The sequence below is a fragment of the Alternaria triticimaculans genome, assembly GCF_023758025.1.
Source record: "Alternaria triticimaculans strain BMP 0046 chromosome Unknown scaffold_1, whole genome shotgun sequence".
Classification (NCBI taxonomy): Eukaryota; Fungi; Ascomycota; class Dothideomycetes; order Pleosporales; family Pleosporaceae; genus Alternaria; species Alternaria triticimaculans.
In genome coordinates, this window is record NW_026055958.1 from 775,913 (window position 1) to 797,522 (window position 21,610).

The following is a 21,610-nucleotide window of genomic DNA, read 5'->3' on the forward strand; positions in this document are numbered from 1 at the left end:
TGCAAGGTCGCGCTTAACCGACCGAGATGCACTTGATGTCGAAGATCAAGTCAGAGTTAGGAGGAATGTCCGGGGGAGCACCCTTCTTGCCGTAAGCCATCGCCGCAGGGATGGTAAGACGACGCTCGCCCCCGGCGGTCATGCCAGCGACACCGACGTCCCAACCCTTGATGACTTGACCGACACCAAGCTTGAACGAGAATGGCTTGCCCTTCTTGTTGGCTGCGTATTCGTTAGTCATGGTGGTACTATATGGAAGTTCGATAACTTACAGTCAAAGACCTTGCCGTTCTTCAGCTTGCCAATGTAGCGCATCTCGACGCGGTCGCCCTTCTTGGCGGCTTTGCCCTTGCCCTCCTTCTTGTCGTCGACGAGAACACCACTGACGGTGCGAGGTCCCTTGGCGGCCTCCTTCTTTGCCTCTGGCTTGGCGTCAACCTTGGGGGAGCCAGTTGGGCCCTGCTCAAGGTTCTTAGCGAACTGAACCTTCTTCTTGTCGCTGCTGGGGGTATCAACCTTCTCAGCCTTCTTCTCTGGCTCTGCGGCACCGGCAACAGCCTGGCCGTCGTTCTTCTTCAGCTTCTTAGCCTGCTTCTTGCTGAGCTTAGCATCACCGTTGGTCTTGCTGATCATGTCATCGAGGGTAGCATCATCCTCAGCAGCGCGCTTCTTGCTTTTCTTGCTGGCGTCAACAAGCTTGGGTGGCTCCTCATCGTCAGAGTCAACCTCAGTGATCCTGGGGTCGTTCATGCCATCGAGCTCATCATCCTCTGATTCTCCCATACCGTCGAGCTCCTCGTCTTCGGAGCCGAGATCGTAGCCGAGCTCGTCGAGACCATCGTCCTCGTCGTCTTCCTCATCATCCTCGTCGGGGAAGGCGAGGTAGTTACCGGTAACGTAAACGTCGTGAGTGCCGCTGACAGAAAGGTAGACCTCCTCACCTTGACGGACGGTGATGTCGAGCGGTTGCTGGTAGTGCTACGCAGGTATTAGATGGAGTCTGTTTGGAATTGTCATGATCAAGCATACCTTCTCGGGGTCGAGAGTGCACAGAACGAGCTCTTCAGGCTCGTCATCGTCATCCTCGTCGTCCTCGTCGTCCTCGTCGCTCAAGTCGTCATCGGTGACCTTGGCCTTGCCCTTGGCCTTTCCCTTGCCGTTGGTCATGCCGTCGATGTCCATCTCATCGGCCTCAAGCTCTTCTTGCAGCTTCTTAGTGAGGGCTGCCTGCTTGGCCTTCTTTGATCGGGCAGGATCGCTGGGGCCACCGTTCTTCTCGCTCTCGCTATCGTCGGAGTCGGACATGTCCGAATCAGCTTCAGGGAGCGCACCAGCGGCACGCAGACGAGCAGCGATAGCCTCGATGTCACCCTCCTCGTAGTCCTCATCATCATCATCGTCCGAGTCAAAGTCCATGGGCACTCGGATGAGCTTCAGAGTCGCGCGAGGGTGCTTGTGCTCGTCGTCGATTTGAGGCTCGGCATCCGGGTCGATAGCCGCCATGGTGATGCGGAACTAATCATTATCAGTACTTTGCCTTGGAATTGCGCATGCGACAGAGTTTTACTGCGAATTTTCGGCGCATAAAACTTCGTAACGCGGAGCAGGTAGAACCGGGCGTCAAGGCTACTCACAGTAGAAGACTGGTCGTCAGCAGCCAGGATGGGAAAGTTTCCAGCTGGAATGCGACGTCCGTAGACGCCTACGGGAATGGCGGACGACATCTTGGAAGTGGTCGCAAGTCTATGTCTGAGAGAGCTGACGGGATTGTTGAGAATATGAAGTCGGCGCACGTTTTTGTTGCTCAGGAAGTTGCACAGCTCGAGAACAGCTGGTAGAGCAGGATGATAACGAAAAGCGAGAAACTGAAGAGCAGCGACTTCGAGAGGTAGAAAAAGTTCGCCAAGGCCTGCAGCTTTCTCTTAGCGTGCTTTCACCGCCGGCAGAACGATCCACTTAGCGTCGCTAGCGTGACGTATTCGCGGTCCTCCAACGCGCCACGGCACGCGCCTTTCACCACCAACAACGATTTCGACATGCGGCAGCCGACGCACCTCCGCGACGCCCCATCATGACCCCGGCCCCGATGAACGCTCTCGATCCACCACACCACTGACACCATGGGCTCGCGCCTAGAGAAGAACTCCGAGTCGGTCCGCAAGCGCATCGCCAGCCACCAGTTTGACGGCGAGGATGGAGAGGAGTACCGCGGCTCGGCCTTTGGCGGCTTTACCGACTACTTCAGGCGGAAGAAGATCAAATTGCAGAATCTCGATGCCGACATACGAAACCAGGCCGGCAACAAACCTCAAATCTTCAAGGGCGTCGTGGCGCATGTCAACGGCTACACGCAGCCATCGCTCAACGACCTGCACACCTTCATAGTCCAACACGGCGGCGGCTTCATGCAGTATCTGGATGGGAAGACTACGGTCACGCACATCATTGCCAGTAGTCTGACGCCGAAGAAAGTCGTCGAGTTCCGGAGATACCGAATCGTAAAGCCCGCGTGGATCGTAGACAGCATACAAGCGGGCAAGTTGCTGCCATGGAGCGAGTACCGAGTAGTTGATGAGGGCGAGAAGCAGAATGTGCTGGCTTTCAGCAAGGGCGGCATGACTAGCACCGCGAATGTCAAGACAAGGGGTTACCGAGACCAGACTGATGCCAGCTGGTACACAAGTCAACTGAGGGGAAGTCAGGCCGGTCCTGCGAGTACACCAACACCGAGTAGCAGCATGCGCGCTCGCTTTTCGAACAAGAAGCAGCGGCTTCCTACACCGGACGATGATATTGAGGATCTGCCACCCTCCCGCGGACCGGAAGGCCTGCCCGGCCAGGCTACATCCGGAGAGTCGAGTAAAGCTACGAAGCTTGTTACACCACCCAAGACCAGCCCTTCGGTAGCCCCGGCCCGTATAGACGACGTGCCGGACGATGTCCACGATTGTCTCTATACGAACCCGAGCCCTCCTCCGCCCCAGCGCGCAGAGTCAAAAGACGACACCGAAGACCAAGCTGAGCAACTACCTCCGGTACAAGACGCCCAAAAGCCTAAGAACCGGGAGCTGACTGCCGAGGAGCACAATGCAATACTTCTACGGGATCCAAAGGTTCGCAAATCCACCGTTGTCGATCCGAATTTCCTCGAACAATACTATCGTGAATCACGGCTGCATCATCTGTCGACATGGAAGGCCGATCTCAAGTCCCAACTGCAGGCACTAGCGAGCGAGAAGACCTCGTCGCAGAGGGCCAAGCAGAAGCGCGCCCCGGGCGCTCGGCGCTATATTCTCCATGTGGACTTTGACAGTTTCTTCGCAGCAGTCAGCTTGAAAAAACACCCAGAATACAAAGACAAGCCGGCAGTTGTTGCGCATGGCCAAGGCAGCGGGTCTGAAATCGCGAGTTGCAACTATCCTGCCCGAACATTTGGTGTCAAAAACGGTATGTGGATGAAGCGGGCTCAAGAGCTTTGTCCAGACCTTAAAATCTTGCCTTATGACTTTCTCGAGTACGAAGCCACCAGCCGCGCCTTTTACGATGCCATATTGGCTAGCGGTGGTCTAGTGCAGAGTGTTAGTATCGACGAAGCGCTCATCGATGTATCGAACCTATGCATCGCTGCTGGTGGTAGTGATGGCAAACAATACTCCGAAGGCAGCAGTCATCGCGAGCAGGCGAAAGCCGAAGAAATTGCACTCAATCTACGCGACGAAGTCAGATCCAGGACTGGTTGTAACGTTTCCGTCGGCATCGGTAGCAACATCTTGCTAGCCAAAGTAGCCTTACGCAAAGCAAAGCCTGCCGGACAATACCAGATCAAACCCGAAGAGGTATTAGACTTCGTAGGTCAACTTCAGGTACAAGATCTCCCAGGCGTCGCTTGGTCGATTGGAGGCAAGCTTGAGGACCAGGGAGTCAAACTCGTCAAAGACATTCGCGAGCTTACGAAAGAAAGGCTCGTTCAGATACTAGGGCCCAAGACTGGAGAGAAGCTTTACGAGTACGCAAGAGGTATCGATCATCAAGAAGTAGGGGAGCAAGTCGTCCGCAAGTCTATTTCTGCCGAGGTGAACTGGGGCGTTCGCTTTGAGAACCAGGAGCAAGCTGATGAGTTCATTGCAAGCTTATGCGGAGAGCTCCAGAAGAGACTGTTGAAGGAGAGGGTAAAGGGCAAGCATTTCATGATGAAGATTATGCGACGTTCTCCAGACGCTCCTCTGGATCCTCCCAAGCATCTTGGCCACGGCAAATGCGACACGCATAATAAAAGCCTCACGCTTGGTGTCGCTACCAACGCCAAAGAAATTCTTACGAAAGAGGCATTAGGCATACTGCGCGGTTTTGGTTTCACCCCAGGTGAGCTTCGAGGCATCGGCATACAGATGACAAAACTTGAGCCTATGAAGAATGCCACGGATGGTAGTCTTGAAGGCTCACAGCGACGACTACAATTCAAAGTCGGCAACGCGGAAACAGCTCGTGTGGTGCGAGCCCCAAAAACAGTTGAGGAAGACCCCATCCAAGACGATCCCGAGACCCCACGAAAGTCCAAAGCCTCGTCAGGAGAAGAGCATGTCCCTTTTGGCGCTCAGACACTCAATGCATCAACACCTTCACGCCGCCCGCTAAACATGTTAGGCACGCAGTTCATCATGCCCTCGCAGGTTGACCCCAAAGTACTGGCCGAGCTACCAGAGGACATTCGATCAAAACTGCTGCGCCAAACGCGTCAGTCTTCTCCTACACCTGCACGCAATGAAGACAAAAGAGGCAACCCTAGCACACCTACAAAAGCTTTGCCTTTCGCTATGACAGCACTCCCAGCCCAGTCTCAACTTGATCCCGATATACTTGCTACGCTACCAGCCGAAGTTCGTGCCGAGATACTTGCACAGTATGACGCCAGCATCACTCCCTTCTCTCCCTCTCGCCGTCCAAAGGGCGCGGACCAAACGATATTACCCCAATCGCCACGCAAGAATAGAATCATAGGTATCCCTGCCAAGAAAGCCATTGTACCTGTTAAGCGTGGTAGAGGCCGGCCACCAAGATCTGCAATGCTTGCTGCCGCTGCTCAAGCAAAGTCTATTAGCATGACTGGTAAGACCCTCACTCAAGCCAATTTCATCTCTCTCAAGAACCCCGCACGAGAAAGTGAGAGTAGAGAGAACTCCGCGGGCCCAAGCGATGATGCCTTTGAAGAGCCCACCGTACCCAAACCACCAAAGGAAGATGACCTTGACCCAGCCTTCCTCGCTGCGCTACCCGAAGACGTTCGCAAAGAGGTACTCGCACAACACAAAGCCGAGAAAATGAATGCTTTCCGTGTCTCTGTATCACGCAAGGCTAAACCTCCACCAGTAGTCGAACCGCCTACAGAACTACCCATGATCAAAGTCCCTCGCCCTGTAAAGCCGACCTTTACAACCGACAAACTCTCGGCGCTGGCGGACTTGAGGGTCGCCATGAAGCAATGGATTGGCGAGTTTACTGACGAAGGGCCGTATGGCGAAGATGTTGTTGCATTGATCAAGTACCTCAGAAAGGTCGTACTGGAAGAAAAGGACATCAGCAAGGCTGTTGGTATGGTGAAATGGATCGACTACGTCATTAATTACGAGGCGGAAAAGGACGAAAACTTTTCGAAAGAGCCATGGGAAACAGCTCTTGCGAAGATCAAGGACGGCGTCGTCAAGGCGGTGAAAGAGAGAGGTTTGGGCCGAGTGTCTTTTGACTAGTCTATGTATGTTTCACGACCTATCACGAATGAACGAGTCATGCCACGCTGCAGTATGTGCGCCAGGTTCGGGTGACACGATGATACCCGACACTTGGGTATCACCAAGAGAGAGTACATTCCACCCAACTTCCAAGGTGCATCATGCGGTCCATAGACATGGACAAAGGCAACTTTGCGCTAGCACCCGGCAATAGGTTCAGTCATGACCTATGACAGCAGACATATGACTAGGAATCACCCCCATCGTAACATGTCGTCAAGAAATCCTAGCTCTTCTTCCTGGGCTATAAAGCTACCTATACTGTTCCACTTTGTCTATTCTTCCGCATTTTCAAGCAGAAGATCGCTGAAACCTACCGATCAATCACACATCCACACCACGATACCAATAGTAGCCTCCAGCGGTACGTTAGCACCAGAAAGTGCCGGCCACGATGAGATTCTGGACCACACTTACGATAGCGGGATTCATGGGGGTAGTATCCACTACCGCGAATGACCTCACCCCATCAAGGGTCTCTACAGGCATTGCAGTGGCGGTGGCTCCCACTATCGTTACAAACCACGTTCCGAGATCGAAATTTCGCTATCGATCTGTCCAGTTCCTGCTTGAGAAGATAGATCAAAAACTAAACTGGATGTCCTTCGTCGGTCCTGGAGGCGAGGCAGTCGACCCCTGTGCGCCTACATCCTCCTCCGCGCCCTTCCAGGGCCTCCATCGATGGTGGCCGACAAACAAGCCTGAATTCACTGGGACCAAAGATGAGCAAATTCCCGACAGATACCTTGAAAGGATGCCGGAGGTGAGTCTTGCAACGCTATATGATACTGGGTGAAGCACCAGGCTGACAAACATATCCCTCTAAAGCCCGATGAAAGTCTTCCGATCACTATCAACGGTCAAGATAGCTGCTATTACTCGAGCGACGGCGCGCAAAAGACTTGGATCGAGTGTGACGACAAGCACTTTGACCACTGTGGATTCGATCCGCAGATCAAAGATCCGGAGATACGCTGTGATAACGGCCGTCGGTACCGTCGCGTGTTCTTTTGCGACTTTGATGAAGAGGTGCCGAAGTAATCATCCTAGCATTGGGCTGTCTGAAGAGAGTGGCTAGAGGCGCTGGGGGCAGCACTTGCCGGATCCAGGTCCTTCCAATTACACCCTTTTCGTTTATACCTGCTAGCATGACTGCCCGTTGTAGTACCAGCCGCATTTCTTCTTAGCCGTAGTTGATACTGTATAGGAACATGGAAACTGTGAGACATGGAAGAGCCCGCTATTCATTCAATCTTGGTGTTACTGTGATACCTAGGTACGTTACCTGACTTACCCAGGTAGGTGCTCTACGCAGTATCAGAACATGACGCAATAATCGCGCCACGTGCTGCTCGATCACATGATCACAGCGCTGTTTCACCGTTGACGTTCGCACTCACTGTTGGCAGGTCCCCGGTTGCTGCTTCCCCGTCTATACTTCCATCATACACGATCCTTAGTCATTCACCAATATAAGCTTGGGCGCTAATTTACTCGGCTCTCACCTTTGCCCGCACTTTCTTTCTGCTTTACAAAACCTGATCAAGCTACTGCCACTCAACCGCCCAACTTACACTCGTCATGTTGTCGTGGCTCCCTTTCCTCGTTTGGCTTGTCGCGTATCTGGTCGCGCCAGGTATCGCGGCACCTCTCGAGGTACCTAGCCCGCACGCACTCTCGAACAGTACATCAATGGCAACATATGATGGAGCAATCGTCAGTACTTCATTTCAGTGCTCGTCAACAAAGCAAGACTGACCTTAGTACAAGCATATCCGCGACCCCAGAAAACTGAACTCCATCCAAATTATCCTCAGGAAGCAATCTCGGCTCTCAGCAAGAACAGAATACTATTACCACTTCTATGAGGGCCCTTCTGGTATGGCCGCGCCACTCTGCAGCCTGGGATATGGCATGAAAGACTTCCACCCTGTCGAATCTATGGGTCCATACTACTACAAAGGCGACCCAATCAAGAAGCCCCCGTTTCCGCCGGAGGTGAGTCTGCAGAACACTGGCATGATCTGTGTCTTTTATCGATTCGTTATGAGCAGGTACTGACTTTACGCGGTATAGATGACTTTCCCTTTGGATCTCCCAGGCAAATATGTCGGCTGTCAATATACCTCAACAGGCGGCGATCCAGGCTGGCTTGACTGCGGCCCGGGTCGTGACATTCTGCATTTCGACCAAGATGAACGGTATTTAGAACCAGCCCAGGAATGCGACTGGAGAGAGAAGGCATGGGATCATCGCGGTTTCTTCGTGGATACTTAGGCTCGTCTATCAATAAGACGTTGTGCTCGAGGATGGCTGAGGCTGGAACATGCGCACAGCGCAGAGCGGAGATACTCTACATTGTGCGAAGGAATGCATGCATATGCCGCTCAGTCTCTCCTCCGTTTACTACAGTGCAATGTCTTCATACTTCCATACTACGTTTAGCATTACTAGTGAAAGACCCTGTGTTTGTTTACAACATTCCTTTGTCTCCCGCAAACGCTCGACCGCTGCTCTTCACAGCTCACCGCTTCTCTACCCCACTTTGAAGACTGATTACTTCAAGTCATCGACAAGCATTTAATCTACATCAAAGCTTCTCATCCAGCTCTCTTCCTCTAATCAGCGAAACACAAGACCCAGATCAACTTCCAATTCGCCATGCTCAACTGGCTTACTTCACTTGTCTGGCTACTTGCCTGCTTAAGCCTTGTATTAGCAGTGCCTGTCGACACGCCTGCCGGTAATGTCACATCTATAGCAAGGCGCAATACTGCGAACGTATGTTTATCAGCCCTTTTGACGCACTCCCGTAGCAATCTTGTAGCACTCTTGCTAATGAAGCTAACTAGGCATCTCCATATCCGTACTCCCTCCAGCTCATCCTAAGTAAATTCCCTGTTCGCCGATACAACTGGTTCATCTTCCAGGGACCCCAAGGAATCGCAGTGGATCCTTGCCTGGACCCTAAAGATGATCCGAACTTCGAGCGGGTCTACTTCGGAAGGGAACTCGCGGGCGAGGAGGACGACATTGCCCATCCGCCGTTTCCCCCTCTCAGTGTAAGTAGATTATTCTTAAACACTTTGCTGAGGATTGCATGCTAACTCGCACTCTCTTGTAGGTATACGCTGACATCGAGTATTCCGAAGACTGCCATTACATTGGTAGCGGCGTCGACGCTGGTCAGTTTCGATGCGGAGATTACTACATCATCGATTGTGCGAAAGACCCGCGCTACAACGAGGCAACCTTCAGATGTCCGGATGGTCGGGAATATCACCGCGGATATAACTGCGAGTTCTGAGGAGGCAGGCTAGATGGACCCGGGCTGATGGCAAGCGTATGTAAGGGTTAACCGTATGGTTCAAGTAGGCTTATCTAAGTGGTCATTTCACCCAACGTATGCACGTACGGTGAGGAATGCACTCGTCCTCAAGCAATATATTCGTCCTCAAGTGATGTGTTCGTCCTCAAGTAATGTATTTGTCCTCAAGCAATGCACTCGGCCTCAAGAAGTGTGAGCGTGAAGACAGGCCCGTGGGCGAATTCTGACGCGTTATTTACCCTCTGACCATATCTTAGCGACTGCCGTTTGCTTCATCTAAGACTAACTACAATTGGCTCCACACACGTGCTACTCTTGCGCGGTTGCCTACTTAACGCACTCACTTCTCACCACGAGCTTGTCGAGACATCGAGCCCCAACGCCAATTCAGAACATCGCGTCTCCGTTCATACACACTTCATCAACTCGACACACCCTGCCTACGAATCAATAGCAACTATGTCCTCCTTAGTCACCTACCTCGTGTGGCTCTTCGTCGGCCTCGGCTTCGTTCTTGCCGCACCCGCTGAGCAGTTTGCAGACCACCCCACTGCTGTAAGTGCGCGATGATGTTGAACGTCAAGCATCGTACTGACTAAGTTCAAGGGCCAGGGTCCGTATCCCTACTCCCTCCAGATCCAAGTCGAGGAGGTAGATACCAAGTACTACGTGTGGGACATCTTCCAAGGACCTAGCGGCGTAGCCGTGAACCCTTGTGGAGACACTCGCTTCGAGAAGGTCTATCATGGCGAGCCCGGATGGCACACCAACAAGCCAGACATGGACAGCCCTCCTTACCCTCAGAACTACTTGCCGTTCGTCCCCGAGGTGAGTTGGCTGCCATCTTTAGACGCTCACCGTACATGAACTAACTCACTTCTAGTTCGAGGTCCCGATCGAGTACGGCAACCGCGGTGACTGTGCCTACCACGCCACTGGTAAAGACGCGGGCCAGTTCCGTTGCGGCGACTACTACATAATCGACTGCGCCAAGGACCCTCGATATGGACAACAAGTTTCCTGCGGTAACCCACGTCCACGCTACGCTGTGGCCTGGTACTGCGAGTTCTAGAGGTTGGATAAAGAATCTGACGAAGAGCGACCGTGATGGTGGACAAGGCGCAGCTTGAGACATGACTACACGTCTCCTGCCTCCTATAGATATGGGAATACTGAGCCATTCTACGTAGAACCAATGAATGTATGAAGAACGCTCTCACTATCGCTCTCGGTCTCACTCTAATCACCCTGTACGTCAAAGCGCGAAGACCTGTCGCCTAACTTGGTCGTTTGCACGTCCCCTTCCGCCCGCCTTTTTGCCTGCCTTAATTTTGCCCACTAGAGCCGTCAGGTGCTCACTTCTTAGCCAAGAGATCATAGAATATATATGTAGCTCACAATGGCTCTCGCTCAGCCTCTATCCCTGACACAAAGCTTATCCTGAAGGCCTTGACAAAACGCACAATAACATCTCCCTCAACATGCTCGCGTGGCTCACCCTCCTCATGGGCCTTTCCATCAGTCTACTATTCGGCGCGACCACTGCAACATCTGCCCAGTTCTTGAGCCCCGAGGCGCAGGCTAATCGCACCGCACATGGTCTGGTACGTATGCATTATGTTCTGGGACGCGGTGCTCTACTGACCTTATGTTAGCAAGCTGATGTGTTCACCAATTCGGTTCAGATCATCCTTGAGCGTTACTCGATTGCGGACTTCTACTGGTCGTTGTATCTAGGTCCTTATGGTGTGAAGATGAATGCCTGCAAACCAGGAGACTTCAAGCTCGGCTCGCAGATAGGTGATTTCGACTACGATCGCAACGACATCGACAACCCCCCAAACCCACCCGCGGTAAGTGAATTCATCGATTGCAGCTTGGAAGTGCACATGAAACTGACCACAGCGTAGACGGAGCTACCTGTTCCCGAGTGGATGGGCCGCAAGGACTGCAACTGGAAGACCAACGGTCACGGTGATGTCGGTCAGTTCGTATGTGGCGACTGGATGATCTACGACTGTGAGCGAGATGCGAGTTGGAACGATGGAGCGATCTCATGTACCGGCCAAGGTTGGTCGTACCATCGGGGATACGCCTGCAATTTCTAGGCTGGGGTTCTTCGTGCGCTGCATAACTTGGCAAAAGAGTCTTTTGTCGCTTGAGTAATGTGGTGGACGGTCTTGGGATTGGGATCTATCTGTCGGCAACAGGGCAAGACACATGATTTCCTTTTAGAAGCCGGACAACTGGTTACCATCTTAGATACTTGGTGAATCGAATTGGATATCGCTTCCAGATACACATGCTTATATTCTACTCGCTTCAAGGTGCGCTAGTGGCCGAAAGAAAGCGCTTCCCTATTTGTTTGCTTGTATGGTCTCGGTGTGTGTTGTTCGTCTCTCGAGGGTGTCACTGCCTACGTGGCCACCAATCGGTTCACTTTCGCTTACAGTACATAAACTCGTCCCGCTGCTCGAGCCAACTCTCCTCTCCCTAACGGCTCTCAAAATCAAGAAGCAAGTAGCACGTTGACTTCTACGCCGTTAAACATGCGGACGCTCGCCACATTGCTTGTCAGCCCAGTCGCCATCTTCCTCGGCAAGACTTCTGCTACCCCCGTCAAGTACACCGGCGTACAGAGATCCGAAAATGGTACCAATTGGCGCCCCTCGGTGGGTATCCTGAGTACCAAGATCGACTTCATCGCTAAATACGAGGTAGGACTACTACGACTCCTCGGTTCAGATCCTTCTCCTCCGATCATCCGGTACAGAATACTACTGGCAAATGTACCAAGGCCCGGCCCTAGTATCCGTGGATCCCTGCGGCTACCCAGACCCCTTTAAGGTCGCGGATTTCAAAGGCGTGTATCATTACGGACGAGACGCGATTGACAACCCTCCGCAAGCTCCTGCTGTAGGTCATGATATCTCTTGCGCAAGCTTATGCCAGATCATAGAGATACGCTGTAACTAATAGCACATTCTTAGATGGATCTCAAGCTGTTGAAGTGGATGGACCATGATGATTGCGTGTGGAGAACGCAAGGTAACGGAGACGTTGGGCATGTAGTTTGTGGTGATTGGTTGGATATGCCCTGCGAGGTGGATGGGTCGTACAACCAAGGCGTGTTGAACTGCCATGGGAGGTCATTCCATCGTATGTACGCTTGTAGGTACTGAGCGCGGGTGAACGAGGTGCTGGTTGCAAGCGGGTCAACTTCGGGGTCGCGTCAGGGAAACTCGGGGGGCTGGTAGGCGCTTCTGATCGAGGCCCCACATTCCACAGCTTTGGGTACTCGCAGTATGCACATTGCGATGGCGTGTTTCGCATGATCAGATATCCTGTTCATTAACATTTTGATGCGCACCTGACTATCGCTTGCCAACCTTTGGATATTCCGAGGACACGCTTTTGGCCTCGCGGTTGGGGGAAGAAGAGATGTGAGCTGGAGCGTGCACGATCATTGATGACGACGTTTTCTAAGCCCGAAATGGTTAGCATTCATAGCCATCTTCGCGATGTGAGTTCAGTTTCGATACAGATTGGCTGTGCCATCGGCGCATTTCATTTCCAGCGCATTGAAGAGATCCGTGGCTTTGGCTATCCTCGCCTCAGTGATTGGCTTCTTCAGTCTCAATCTTCTCTTCTTCATCGACTTCTGAAACCAGTGTGTATCCCTGAGGTTCCTTCACAGCCGCAACGAATACAACGCTCCCCACGATCAACGCCGCACCAGCGAACTTCCACCATCCCGGCTCCAATCTCCATACAATCTTATCCGCGATCATAGCAAACACCACCTGCAGGTTTACTATGTGAAGCGCTCTCTTCGAATCGCCGGTCATCAAGCTCGCTGCCAGGAGCCAATGCATAGCGAACCCCAAGATGCCCAGCACGCACACGAACAGCCATCCTACGGCGGTAGATGGGAAGCTCAAGCCTTTTTGCTGTATGATGAGCGATGCGCCGCTGAGTAGCGTACATATGGGCGCAAAGTATGCAACCGTTGTCATTGGGTGTACGTGCTCTCCTAGGCACGACATAGTCAAAAACGAGACTGCGCCGCCGAGTACACCAATAAGTGCCGCACCAACGGCCAGCGCGTGTTCTCTAGGCGTATTCGTTATATGAGCGCTCCAAGGCTGCAATACGCAGAGTAAGCCCATGACCGCAATTAGAGCTGCGAGAATTTGAGCGACAGAGCAGCGCTGCTGACCTGGTAATAAGCCGAGGAGAAGGGTAGCGAGAATTGGCGCGAGGAAGTTGATCAGAGTCGCCTCAGCTAATGCGAGATAGCGCAGAGAGACGTAGAAGCCCCAGATACCGAAGAAGCCCGCAACGCCTCTTACGATGAGTAGAGGGCGCAGCTTGGAAGGACCAAATGTACCACCAGGAAGAGCTGCCGGGGACAGTAATATGTACGTCCACGACAGAATGGTGATTATCGACATCATTACAATGAGTATCTGGAGAACATTAGTATTTGCGTAGGTGGGCGGGTAGCATGTTCGCATACCTCGGAAGTACCAACTGTTGTGGTGCCTGAGCCGCCGCTGCGCTGCGTTCCCAGGATGCGTCCCAATGTCGCCAGGATAGTGGAGCATACTTGCGCCAAGAGCATAAAACTCATACCGGCATTATTATGAAGGATAAGATCCGCGCTGCTCGCAACACCATAGATTGTATTTGTTATTGATGTAGCTGAAATCATGGTGTTATGATGGGGAAGGTGTACGGAAAGCTCTCCGATGGAAGACGAGCTCGGGATGCAGGAATGTGAGACTTTACGTGTATTTGAAGTGTTTCACGCCTCCTTTCAGCACAACCTTCCCAAATGCGCAGCGGAACAATTCCTGTATTCTTTACCCTTGGTCGCGTTAATTGAAGAAGGAAATATGTGCCCTGAAACTCAACAATGCGGCTTTGGTGCGTTCTGCCGCACGTGCATCAACAAATTGCGGTTTGCGCAAAGGCTGCATCATGATGTTTTTGTCAACAGACTCAACAGGAGGCCATTCCATCTGCTTCGCACGCGGTTGATGATGAAGTTGAGCTTGTCATTTACTACCTCGTTAGCAAAGACGAGGGACCGAAATGTATATCCACCCCGCTGACAGTAACAGGACCCCAGCCATCTTTGCGGCATCAAGCAGGATTCCTACATGCGCCAAAAGGTTATCGCTAAAAGTGTGCGGCACTCACTATGGCTGTGAATCTTCGCCAGTGACTCCTCATACCTTCTTTTATCCTTGACCTCGACCCCGACCTTGAGCAGAGTGCGCACTATCTTCCCATGCCTCCTTCGTGATTCGCCAGATCCACTCATTCCCGAACATCTTTTCGTCTATTCTCTCAGCCTGAAACCTGAGCTTGTTGTTCATCAACCCCTTGAACGCAGTATTAGCATCTACACATGCTATGTGGATCTCGTCCATGCCCAGGACAGCAAAACCATGATCAATGACCATACACAGCGACTCATAGCCGTAGCCAGAACTACGAAAGTCTGTGTCCAACATCAAGCCTGCGTCACCTATCAGCTTGCCATCGGCTTTTCTCCTTCCAATCCAGCCCAAGCCGCCCGTACCGACAGTCTTGCCGTCTACCACAACAACGATGTTGGCGCGTTGTAATGGTAGATCTACAACCTGCCACTGCTTAATCAGATTAGCAATGGCATCCGCGCTATCTAACCCGGCGCATGACTTGTCGTACTGGACATTGCGATAGTCGGTGAAAAGCCGTAGGAGTACAGCAGCATCATCCATGTGCGGAAGACGAAGATATAATTGGGGAAACATGAGCGAAGTGATACGCAGGCTGCTAGCGTCGTTCGGTCTTAGGTTCGTTGAGTGAGTGTAGAAGGTGGCACTCCCCGTAGCGGTAGGCGCTGAGTGTTCGGAGGAAGTAGTCATCGTGTATTCTGGAAGATGAGGTGAAATGTAGAGAATTCGGGGTCCCTAAATCAGATCCGGAATGCGAATGACTGCGTTGATGTTGTGGTGCTCAACGGACCACTCCAGGTGTGTTGCCTACGCCCGGAGCTAGCCTATTTTCCGATCTCTGCCGACATTTGGAACAACCTCATCATCATTGGCTTCAAGAAAAGGTTCGGGAATTGGCATACACAGAACATAAGAGAAGCTCTTTCCAGTGAGCTCAAAGACTTGTTGTGAGGACGAAGATTCAGATGGTAACTTCCTGGTTTCGAGATTCAGCGACACTAGCGGCTTGGCAGAGCTGTCAGAGGTACCTAGGTACAGCCCAGCGATGCCTGGGCGCAGTCAGTCTCTTCGTACCGTGGACCTCTCTCGAACGATGCTTCCACAATCACTCAGCTTGCCTACAACGATGCCATGCCGAATTCCCAGCTGCTCCGCTTACTTGTCAGGTGCTGTCCCGCGATAGCCGGATGGCTGCTAGAGACCAACAACTACCAAATCCGTGTGTGCTTCACTTTGATGCGTACTCCTAGCCTCCAAGCCTACGCATACTCAATAGCTAAAGGCGTTGACATACGTACGCGTTTCATCGTGCAGCACGCCAACATAAGCACTTAGCTGCATTAGCTGAAGGCGCAGTCGGCGAAACCTCCGCTAGGCGCGATTGGCATCATGTCAGGCGTCCACCAGTCTGCCCTGGCAGTAGCAGCCACCTTAACCATGACATCTCTCGAAATCGTCAAACCCCAAGATTCCATTTCAATCTCGAGATCCTAGATCACCAACACGTGTTTCTTTCCTCAGCCACTTCCTCCTCATCGATGCTTTCAGTCAATCCCATATGACGCTCTCTTCCCCTCTTAACCACAGTCGTCACGCTACTGCGCTCCTCACCAACGACCACACACCATGAGCGAAAGCAGGCGCAGTTCCATATCCAGCGTATGGTCTGACGACAACCAAGCCCCGTGTTCTCGGTATTCCCTTCCAAGAGCCTCTTCTCGGTTCTGGAAATACGCCACATTGCTTGTTCTGGGTTTCGGCGCCATCATCCTCTTCTCGACAAAAACAACGGTCTCGAGCAAAATTCTACCAACACATGTTCCGCATCTTGGTTCCATTCCTGCATCGTCTGCACCCGCGTTGTCATTACAGTCTTCCCCTCGCATTGGCAAAGTAACGGCCTCATTCGGGCCGGAAGATCCCGTCTATGAAGCCGCCATCGCTTCTCACCAGGTCCACAATGACCTCCACGGGTACCCCGAGTTCATACTCCGCGAACGCATGCTACCTGGTCTTTGGTCTAAACACGCCTTCTTGCTCGCGATTCTTGGAGCTGAACTTGCCAAGCCAGCTGCGGAACGACTGGAGTGGCTTTTTTGGCATGACCGCGACACGATCCTGATGAATCCTAATGTTCCGTTGCAAGTCTTCTTACCACGGAACAAGGACATTAATCTGGTGGTGACGAATGATCGGCATGGTCTTAACAACGGCGTCTTCCTTATCAGAGTAAACGAGTGGGCGATACGACTCTTCTCGGCTGCATTAAGCCTGAAGGAGTATAATCCAGATATACAGTTAAAGTATAGTGAGCAAAGTGCTATGGAAGAAACTATCAGACGTGTAGGTGGAAGGCTCATTCACGTTTTACTTATTGCATCAACTAATCATCTTGCGACTCACAGCCATACTTCTCTTCCGCCGTTGCCTACGTGCCCCAACGGTGGTTCAATGGCTTCCCACCCAATCCAGACAAGCCTAGCAAACCATCATTAGCTCGTCCTGCATCTCTGCTCATTCACTTCGCTTCGAATCGAGACGGGAAGCGTCCGGAGAGGATGGCTTACTGGGGCGGTATAGCACGGAATAAGGCGAGTGAGTGGACGAGACCGTTCAATGAGACGGGCTACCCGGCTGAGATAGAAGAGTTTTGGGCAAGAGTGGGTAAGGAAGAGGATGTTGAGACTTTATGCAGGGACATTGGAGGCAGGGTCTGGAGTTGACGATCTTTTCAGCGTTAGTGCTGTGGTTGTAAACTTCGACATGAGTAGATCGATAAGCCTTCTGACTCGAACGAACATCAATAAAACAACAGGGTATAGCCTCCCCCTTCCCATACCGTTCTCCTGAACGCCTAATCAACGCCATCGCCAACTCCTACTTGACACTCATTTCCAAGCCCCCATCTCTCCCCTCGTTGACACGCATAATACTGCTCCGCATAGCCGACCTCGTGTTCTCCTTATCACTATCCCCACCTCTCTCCAGTCTCTCCCAAAGACCCCCATTGCCTGGCGGCCCCGAACCGAGACTCTCCCTAACATCGACCGCAGAGTCTATTATACCTAGACCCTGCACCCGCGACCCCAGGTCTTCGATAACATCATGGTGTCTCGCCTTCTTAGCTTTGTACAGCGTCTGCTCCACAGAGCCAGGGAGATAGATGCGCTTAGCGCCTAAAGTACGCTTGATATCTTCAAGAAGAACTTCCATGGGACAGATGTAAGCGATCTTGTTCTTTTGGCAAAATGCAAGCACGTGGCCAACGACTTTGTGGTGACCGTTCTGTACGACCCAGGCTCCGCTGTCGCCGCCGATGCCGAAGCCGCCAGCGACGTGCCAGGAGCGAGAGAAGGATTTGCGGTGGTAGATACGGACAGCGGACATGACGCTGCTGACCATGCCCGGTTGGAGGCCAGTGGTGCGGCCGAAGCAGTGTACGGACATGCCACCGAGGGTGGACGCGGGGGCTACGCCGTTGGGGTATTCGTCCTCTTCGGGAGTGTAATTGCGGCGATTGACTGGCTTCTCCAGCTTGGAGGCTATGGCGCGTTGTTCTGGTGTCATACTACCTAAGCAGAAGCGGCGACCTCCTTGGCAAATGTTATATGGTTGGAGGCGGTCTTCCCTGAGCTTGAGGAGTGCCCAGTCGATTTCGTGGAGGATGCCGTCGCGCTTCCACCGGCGGATGCCGGAGGAGGCATGAACGTGGCCTAGTTCGTGCGAGGAGAGATGGTCGTCGTCGCGATCTTCTTCGCAGGGGAAGAAGTCAGCGCCTACGTCATCAATGGCTGGTTGTGTGATCTTTATCTCCTCGCCTTCCCCTGGCGCAATGCCGTCAATGTCGCCCATGGTTGCGTGTGAGATATGTGAATCTGCCATGTCTGAGACGGGGTTAGCGTTTGTGACATGTGTGAAGTGTCGGATCGACATACCCGCAGAGTCGTCATCAGACTCAAGCTCACTGTCGGAGAAGTCGAATGAATCAAGGTCGGCGTCATCATCCTGGCTCTGTATGTCCTCATCGTCTGAAAGTTCGAGATCCCACATGCCAGCGGGCTCATCCGACTCTAGATGAAGATCTGGTTGCGCACCCATTCCCATCAACCAAGGATTGTTCGCTGCGCTGGACAGCATCACATCGCTCGGATGAGGGCTTTCGGGCTCTTCGCCAACGTCATCTTCATCTTCGGATGGCGCGTCGAGGAGATGATGAACGCTCATACCAAGCGGCTCATCGTCAACCAAGATGACTCCGCCATAAGACACTGGAGGCAGGTGTTCACCGTTGAAGGCTCCAATGGAAGCCCCGCATAATGGACGATCCTGATGGTAAGGGTTCATCACAGCCATGTCCGCATCGTAAGAGTCGGTGTTCATCATGGATCGATGGGGTGGCCTAGTGCGGCGCGATGAACGGCTCATCTTGGACCGCCTGATCTTTCCCCTCCGGACCTTGAGGTCATATATGTTCTCGTCGAAGCGGAAGCGACGGCTGAGAATGGCCTTGACCTTTGCCACACTAGTACACGTAACAAACACAGTAGGCTTGGCTTTCTCTAGTACTTCTCCGATCGCGACGAGATCAATGCTGACGGTCTCTTCGGAATCCTTGAGCGCTCGTTCTATTAGACGTTCAAGGCGGGGCAACATGGATGAGTGCCACTCTTCCACGATTTCAGGTGTGAATTTGACTGGGAAGAGACGAAACTTCGGTCGAGGAGTCGGCTCTATATCGGTCTCGATCTGTATAGACGAAGTGACGTAGCTCTCACTCGAATTTACCGTCCGACTCTGAATCTCTGGCTCAGGTGTTGGGTAACCAAGCGTAGCTTGCGGCCAGTGTCGTAGTCCGTCACTGACGAGGGCCGAGACGGTGTTATTACTGCGTTTCTGCTTTGTCTGGCGCCAAGCCTTTTGGATGACGGTAATCTTGTCTTTATAGTCTTGAAGCGTTGCGCATCCATTGGAAGGGGCGCGAGACTGCCGCCATGCACGCTGAATCGTTGAAGCGGCAGTCGCTACGCGCTCTCTGTACAGCGAAGAGTTATCGCTTGGGTCTTGCGAATTTGGTGGGGTTGCGACGAGTGTGCCTGATTCTTCTAGAGGATCTTTCTGTTCCCACTCCATCTCCGGTGCTTCTTCTTTAGGGCTCATCATGCGAAGACTTTCTGAGATGCTCTTCCGGATGGAGTGTTGCGAGCTCCGTGATGGATTACGAGCCAATGAAAGATCTGGTGACTTTTTAGACAGAGACTTGGTCCTTTCCAAGGCCTGTGTACCCTTCTCTAATGCCCATCGCTTTGCGCTCCTATAGGACGGACTTGACTGGCCATCGGTGACGATCTGTGGCTGGCTCGCGCTCTTGCGTTTCAACGGAGATGCTTGCTGCACCGGTGTAGCGCCCGGTCTCAGTTCGCTCAAGTCAAACCCGGGCTCCGACTCATCCAGCATGCAGCAGCGTTGCAGTCTGGTTAGGATGCGAGTGTAGACCTGCGGGACATCGATCGCATTGTCGCCCTTGACATCAGCTGCCCAGAAACAGTCGCGCACAACCTGCATGTAGGCTGTTCCGCATTTGGAAGCGAGCCTACGGATGTATACATCTTCTATCCGTTGCTTGAAGTCGCTCAGGGTGTACTTTGGCTTCCACAGGTCAAGTAGAGGCTGCCACAATCCTATCTCGAGTAGCACCAGCCCCAAGCCATAGAGATCGAAGTTGGCATTGTACGTTTGATCTTGACTCCCAGTAAACTTAGGGTCCTCCGGATGCCGGTAAATGTTCAGTGTTGGTTTGGCCTTGTCGGTGTCGATGTCGAAGTCAGAGAATAGATCGAAGGAACATATTACAGGCGATCGCAGCGAGTATTGCAATGCTCTGCTATTCGCAGACTGCCTTTTACTCTTCTTGAAGACCATAATGTTGCTGCTATTGACGTCTTGGTGGAGGAAATTGTCGCCGTGGATCTTGCTAAAGGTTAAGGCGAGCGTGAAAGCTAGACGAAAGCGGTCCTCAAGTGGCGGAGTGGCGCTGTTGGGGTTGTGCAAAGACTTGGAGCCCGTCTGCAATACACTGAGCAGCGTCACTGGCTTGAGCTCCTCGACTGGCTTGTGCGAATCCGCTGGTCCTGAGTAGACTGAGGTGGGCAGCTCGAAGACTAGGCCAAAGCGTGGCTGCTTTGGATCTTCGAAATAGCCAAGGCACTTGAGGGTCCCGTGGAAGGACTGGTTGTTGGATAGCTTCGTCAGTATTGACAGGAGGCTCTCAAGGCGCTGCGTGGATGGAGAGACTCCAGTGAGACGGTAGGCGGGGTCGTAGCATGCGTAGTCGATCAAAACGCAAGTCTCGATGTTCCTGCTGCCATCCGTCTTCCAGGGGTTGGTGGAACTGTGGCGAGACCGCAGGCGGCCGATGACGCGAACAGAGGTAGTTCCAACGCTCTCGTATGGCGGAGGTTCCTCGTCGGGGAGGATTAGATCTGCAGGATCTAGCTTGGGTGGAAGATGTGATCTGGGGGTATGTGCATTCAGAGGGAAGGTAGCAGGATTGACGAGCGTCAGGTCGGAGGCGTTGTAGTCAGGCGACAAGAAGACAGGAGTCGATGTGCTGTGATGCGGTGTAGCTTTTCCTGGACTAACACCACGCTCATTGCTTCTTTGGACTCTGCGGTTCCGTGAGAGGTCATAGAGTATGTCGATAGAGGTGGTGAGGTCCTTGATGAGATCCTCGTAACGTGACCTGTCGGCGGCCGCCCACGAGGGAAGGTCAGGCTGGCTCTTCTCTCCAGACATTGTCTTTCCCCCACCCGCAGCAGACGTGCCCGGGTGCATCTGGTCCGCCTCATCGAGGATTTCCTTGATGGTTCCGAGCACGCTTGTGACCGTCTCCGTCATGCCTGCCTCTTCCACGCTCTCGTCGATGTCGCCCTGCTTCCCTTTGGAGTTGTCGCTCCAGTCGACGCCCCATGTTATCAGCCTGTCCTTTTGTATTCTGAACTTGCGGTGCAGCGCATGCGACTCGGGCGTGTCTTTGGAATCTTGCTCGACGACGGCATCGCATGTGGTTTTGGTGTCGGAGTAGAGCTGTGTCAGGCGTCGGGGTAGTCGACTGATGGTCTCCATGGCCGCGACTGCTTAGGACGTGTCGCAACGGTTATTCAGACGCGCGAGGAGCGAGGAGGAGGGGGTATTAAGTGCGCGTGTACAAAGTCATGAAGGATGTCTGCAATGCGCCTGCCTGGAAGGTAGCCGTCATGGCGCAAGACCCG

At 52.8% G+C, this 21,610-nt stretch overlaps 7 protein-coding genes across 7 annotated transcripts; 3 read left to right on the plus strand and 4 right to left on the minus strand.

Annotated features, from left to right (window-relative positions):
- Positions 1-13: 13 nt before the first annotated feature.
- On the minus strand, positions 14-1,724 carry J4E78_000285 (uncharacterized protein; the record flags this gene model as incomplete). The annotated part of the gene is made up of 4 exons (XM_049360951.1): positions 14-222; positions 273-978; positions 1,030-1,515; positions 1,635-1,724. The coding sequence occupies 4 exons, from the start codon at positions 1,722-1,724 to the stop codon at positions 14-16; spliced, it is 1,491 nt and encodes a 496-aa protein (XP_049226234.1).
- A 396-nt stretch (positions 1,725-2,120) lies between these two features.
- Positions 2,121-5,744, plus strand: J4E78_000286 (uncharacterized protein; the record flags this gene model as incomplete). The annotated part of the gene is made up of 1 exon (XM_049360952.1): positions 2,121-5,744. One exon carries the CDS (start codon positions 2,121-2,123, stop codon positions 5,742-5,744), a length of 3,624 nt encoding a protein of 1,207 aa, XP_049226235.1.
- A 2,236-nt stretch (positions 5,745-7,980) lies between these two features.
- On the plus strand, positions 7,981-9,093 carry J4E78_000287 (uncharacterized protein; the record flags this gene model as incomplete). The annotated part of the gene is made up of 4 exons (XM_049360953.1): positions 7,981-7,987; positions 8,413-8,567; positions 8,666-8,848; positions 8,911-9,093. 4 exons carry the CDS (start codon positions 7,981-7,983, stop codon positions 9,091-9,093), a joined length of 528 nt encoding a protein of 175 aa, XP_049226236.1.
- A 480-nt stretch (positions 9,094-9,573) lies between these two features.
- Positions 9,574-12,090, plus strand: J4E78_000288 (uncharacterized protein; the record flags this gene model as incomplete). Its single annotated transcript, XM_049360954.1, has 8 exons — positions 9,574-9,669; positions 9,721-9,942; positions 9,998-10,148; positions 10,561-10,722; positions 10,774-10,967; positions 11,025-11,184; positions 11,698-11,786; positions 11,836-12,090. 8 exons carry the CDS (start codon positions 9,574-9,576, stop codon positions 12,088-12,090), a joined length of 1,329 nt encoding a protein of 442 aa, XP_049226237.1.
- A 638-nt stretch (positions 12,091-12,728) lies between these two features.
- On the minus strand, positions 12,729-13,828 carry J4E78_000289 (uncharacterized protein; the record flags this gene model as incomplete). Its single annotated transcript, XM_049360955.1, has 2 exons — positions 12,729-13,583; positions 13,634-13,828. The coding sequence occupies 2 exons, from the start codon at positions 13,826-13,828 to the stop codon at positions 12,729-12,731; spliced, it is 1,050 nt and encodes a 349-aa protein (XP_049226238.1).
- Positions 13,829-14,360: 532 nt separating this feature from the next.
- Positions 14,361-15,032, minus strand: J4E78_000290 (uncharacterized protein; the record flags this gene model as incomplete). The annotated part of the gene is made up of 1 exon (XM_049360956.1): positions 14,361-15,032. The coding sequence occupies one exon, from the start codon at positions 15,030-15,032 to the stop codon at positions 14,361-14,363; it is 672 nt and encodes a 223-aa protein (XP_049226239.1).
- Positions 15,033-17,219: 2,187 nt separating this feature from the next.
- J4E78_000291 (uncharacterized protein) lies at positions 17,220-21,464 on the minus strand (the record flags this gene model as incomplete). The annotated part of the gene is made up of 2 exons (XM_049360957.1): positions 17,220-18,226; positions 18,278-21,464. 2 exons carry the CDS (start codon positions 21,462-21,464, stop codon positions 17,220-17,222), a joined length of 4,194 nt encoding a protein of 1,397 aa, XP_049226240.1.
- Positions 21,465-21,610: the final 146 nt, after the last annotated feature.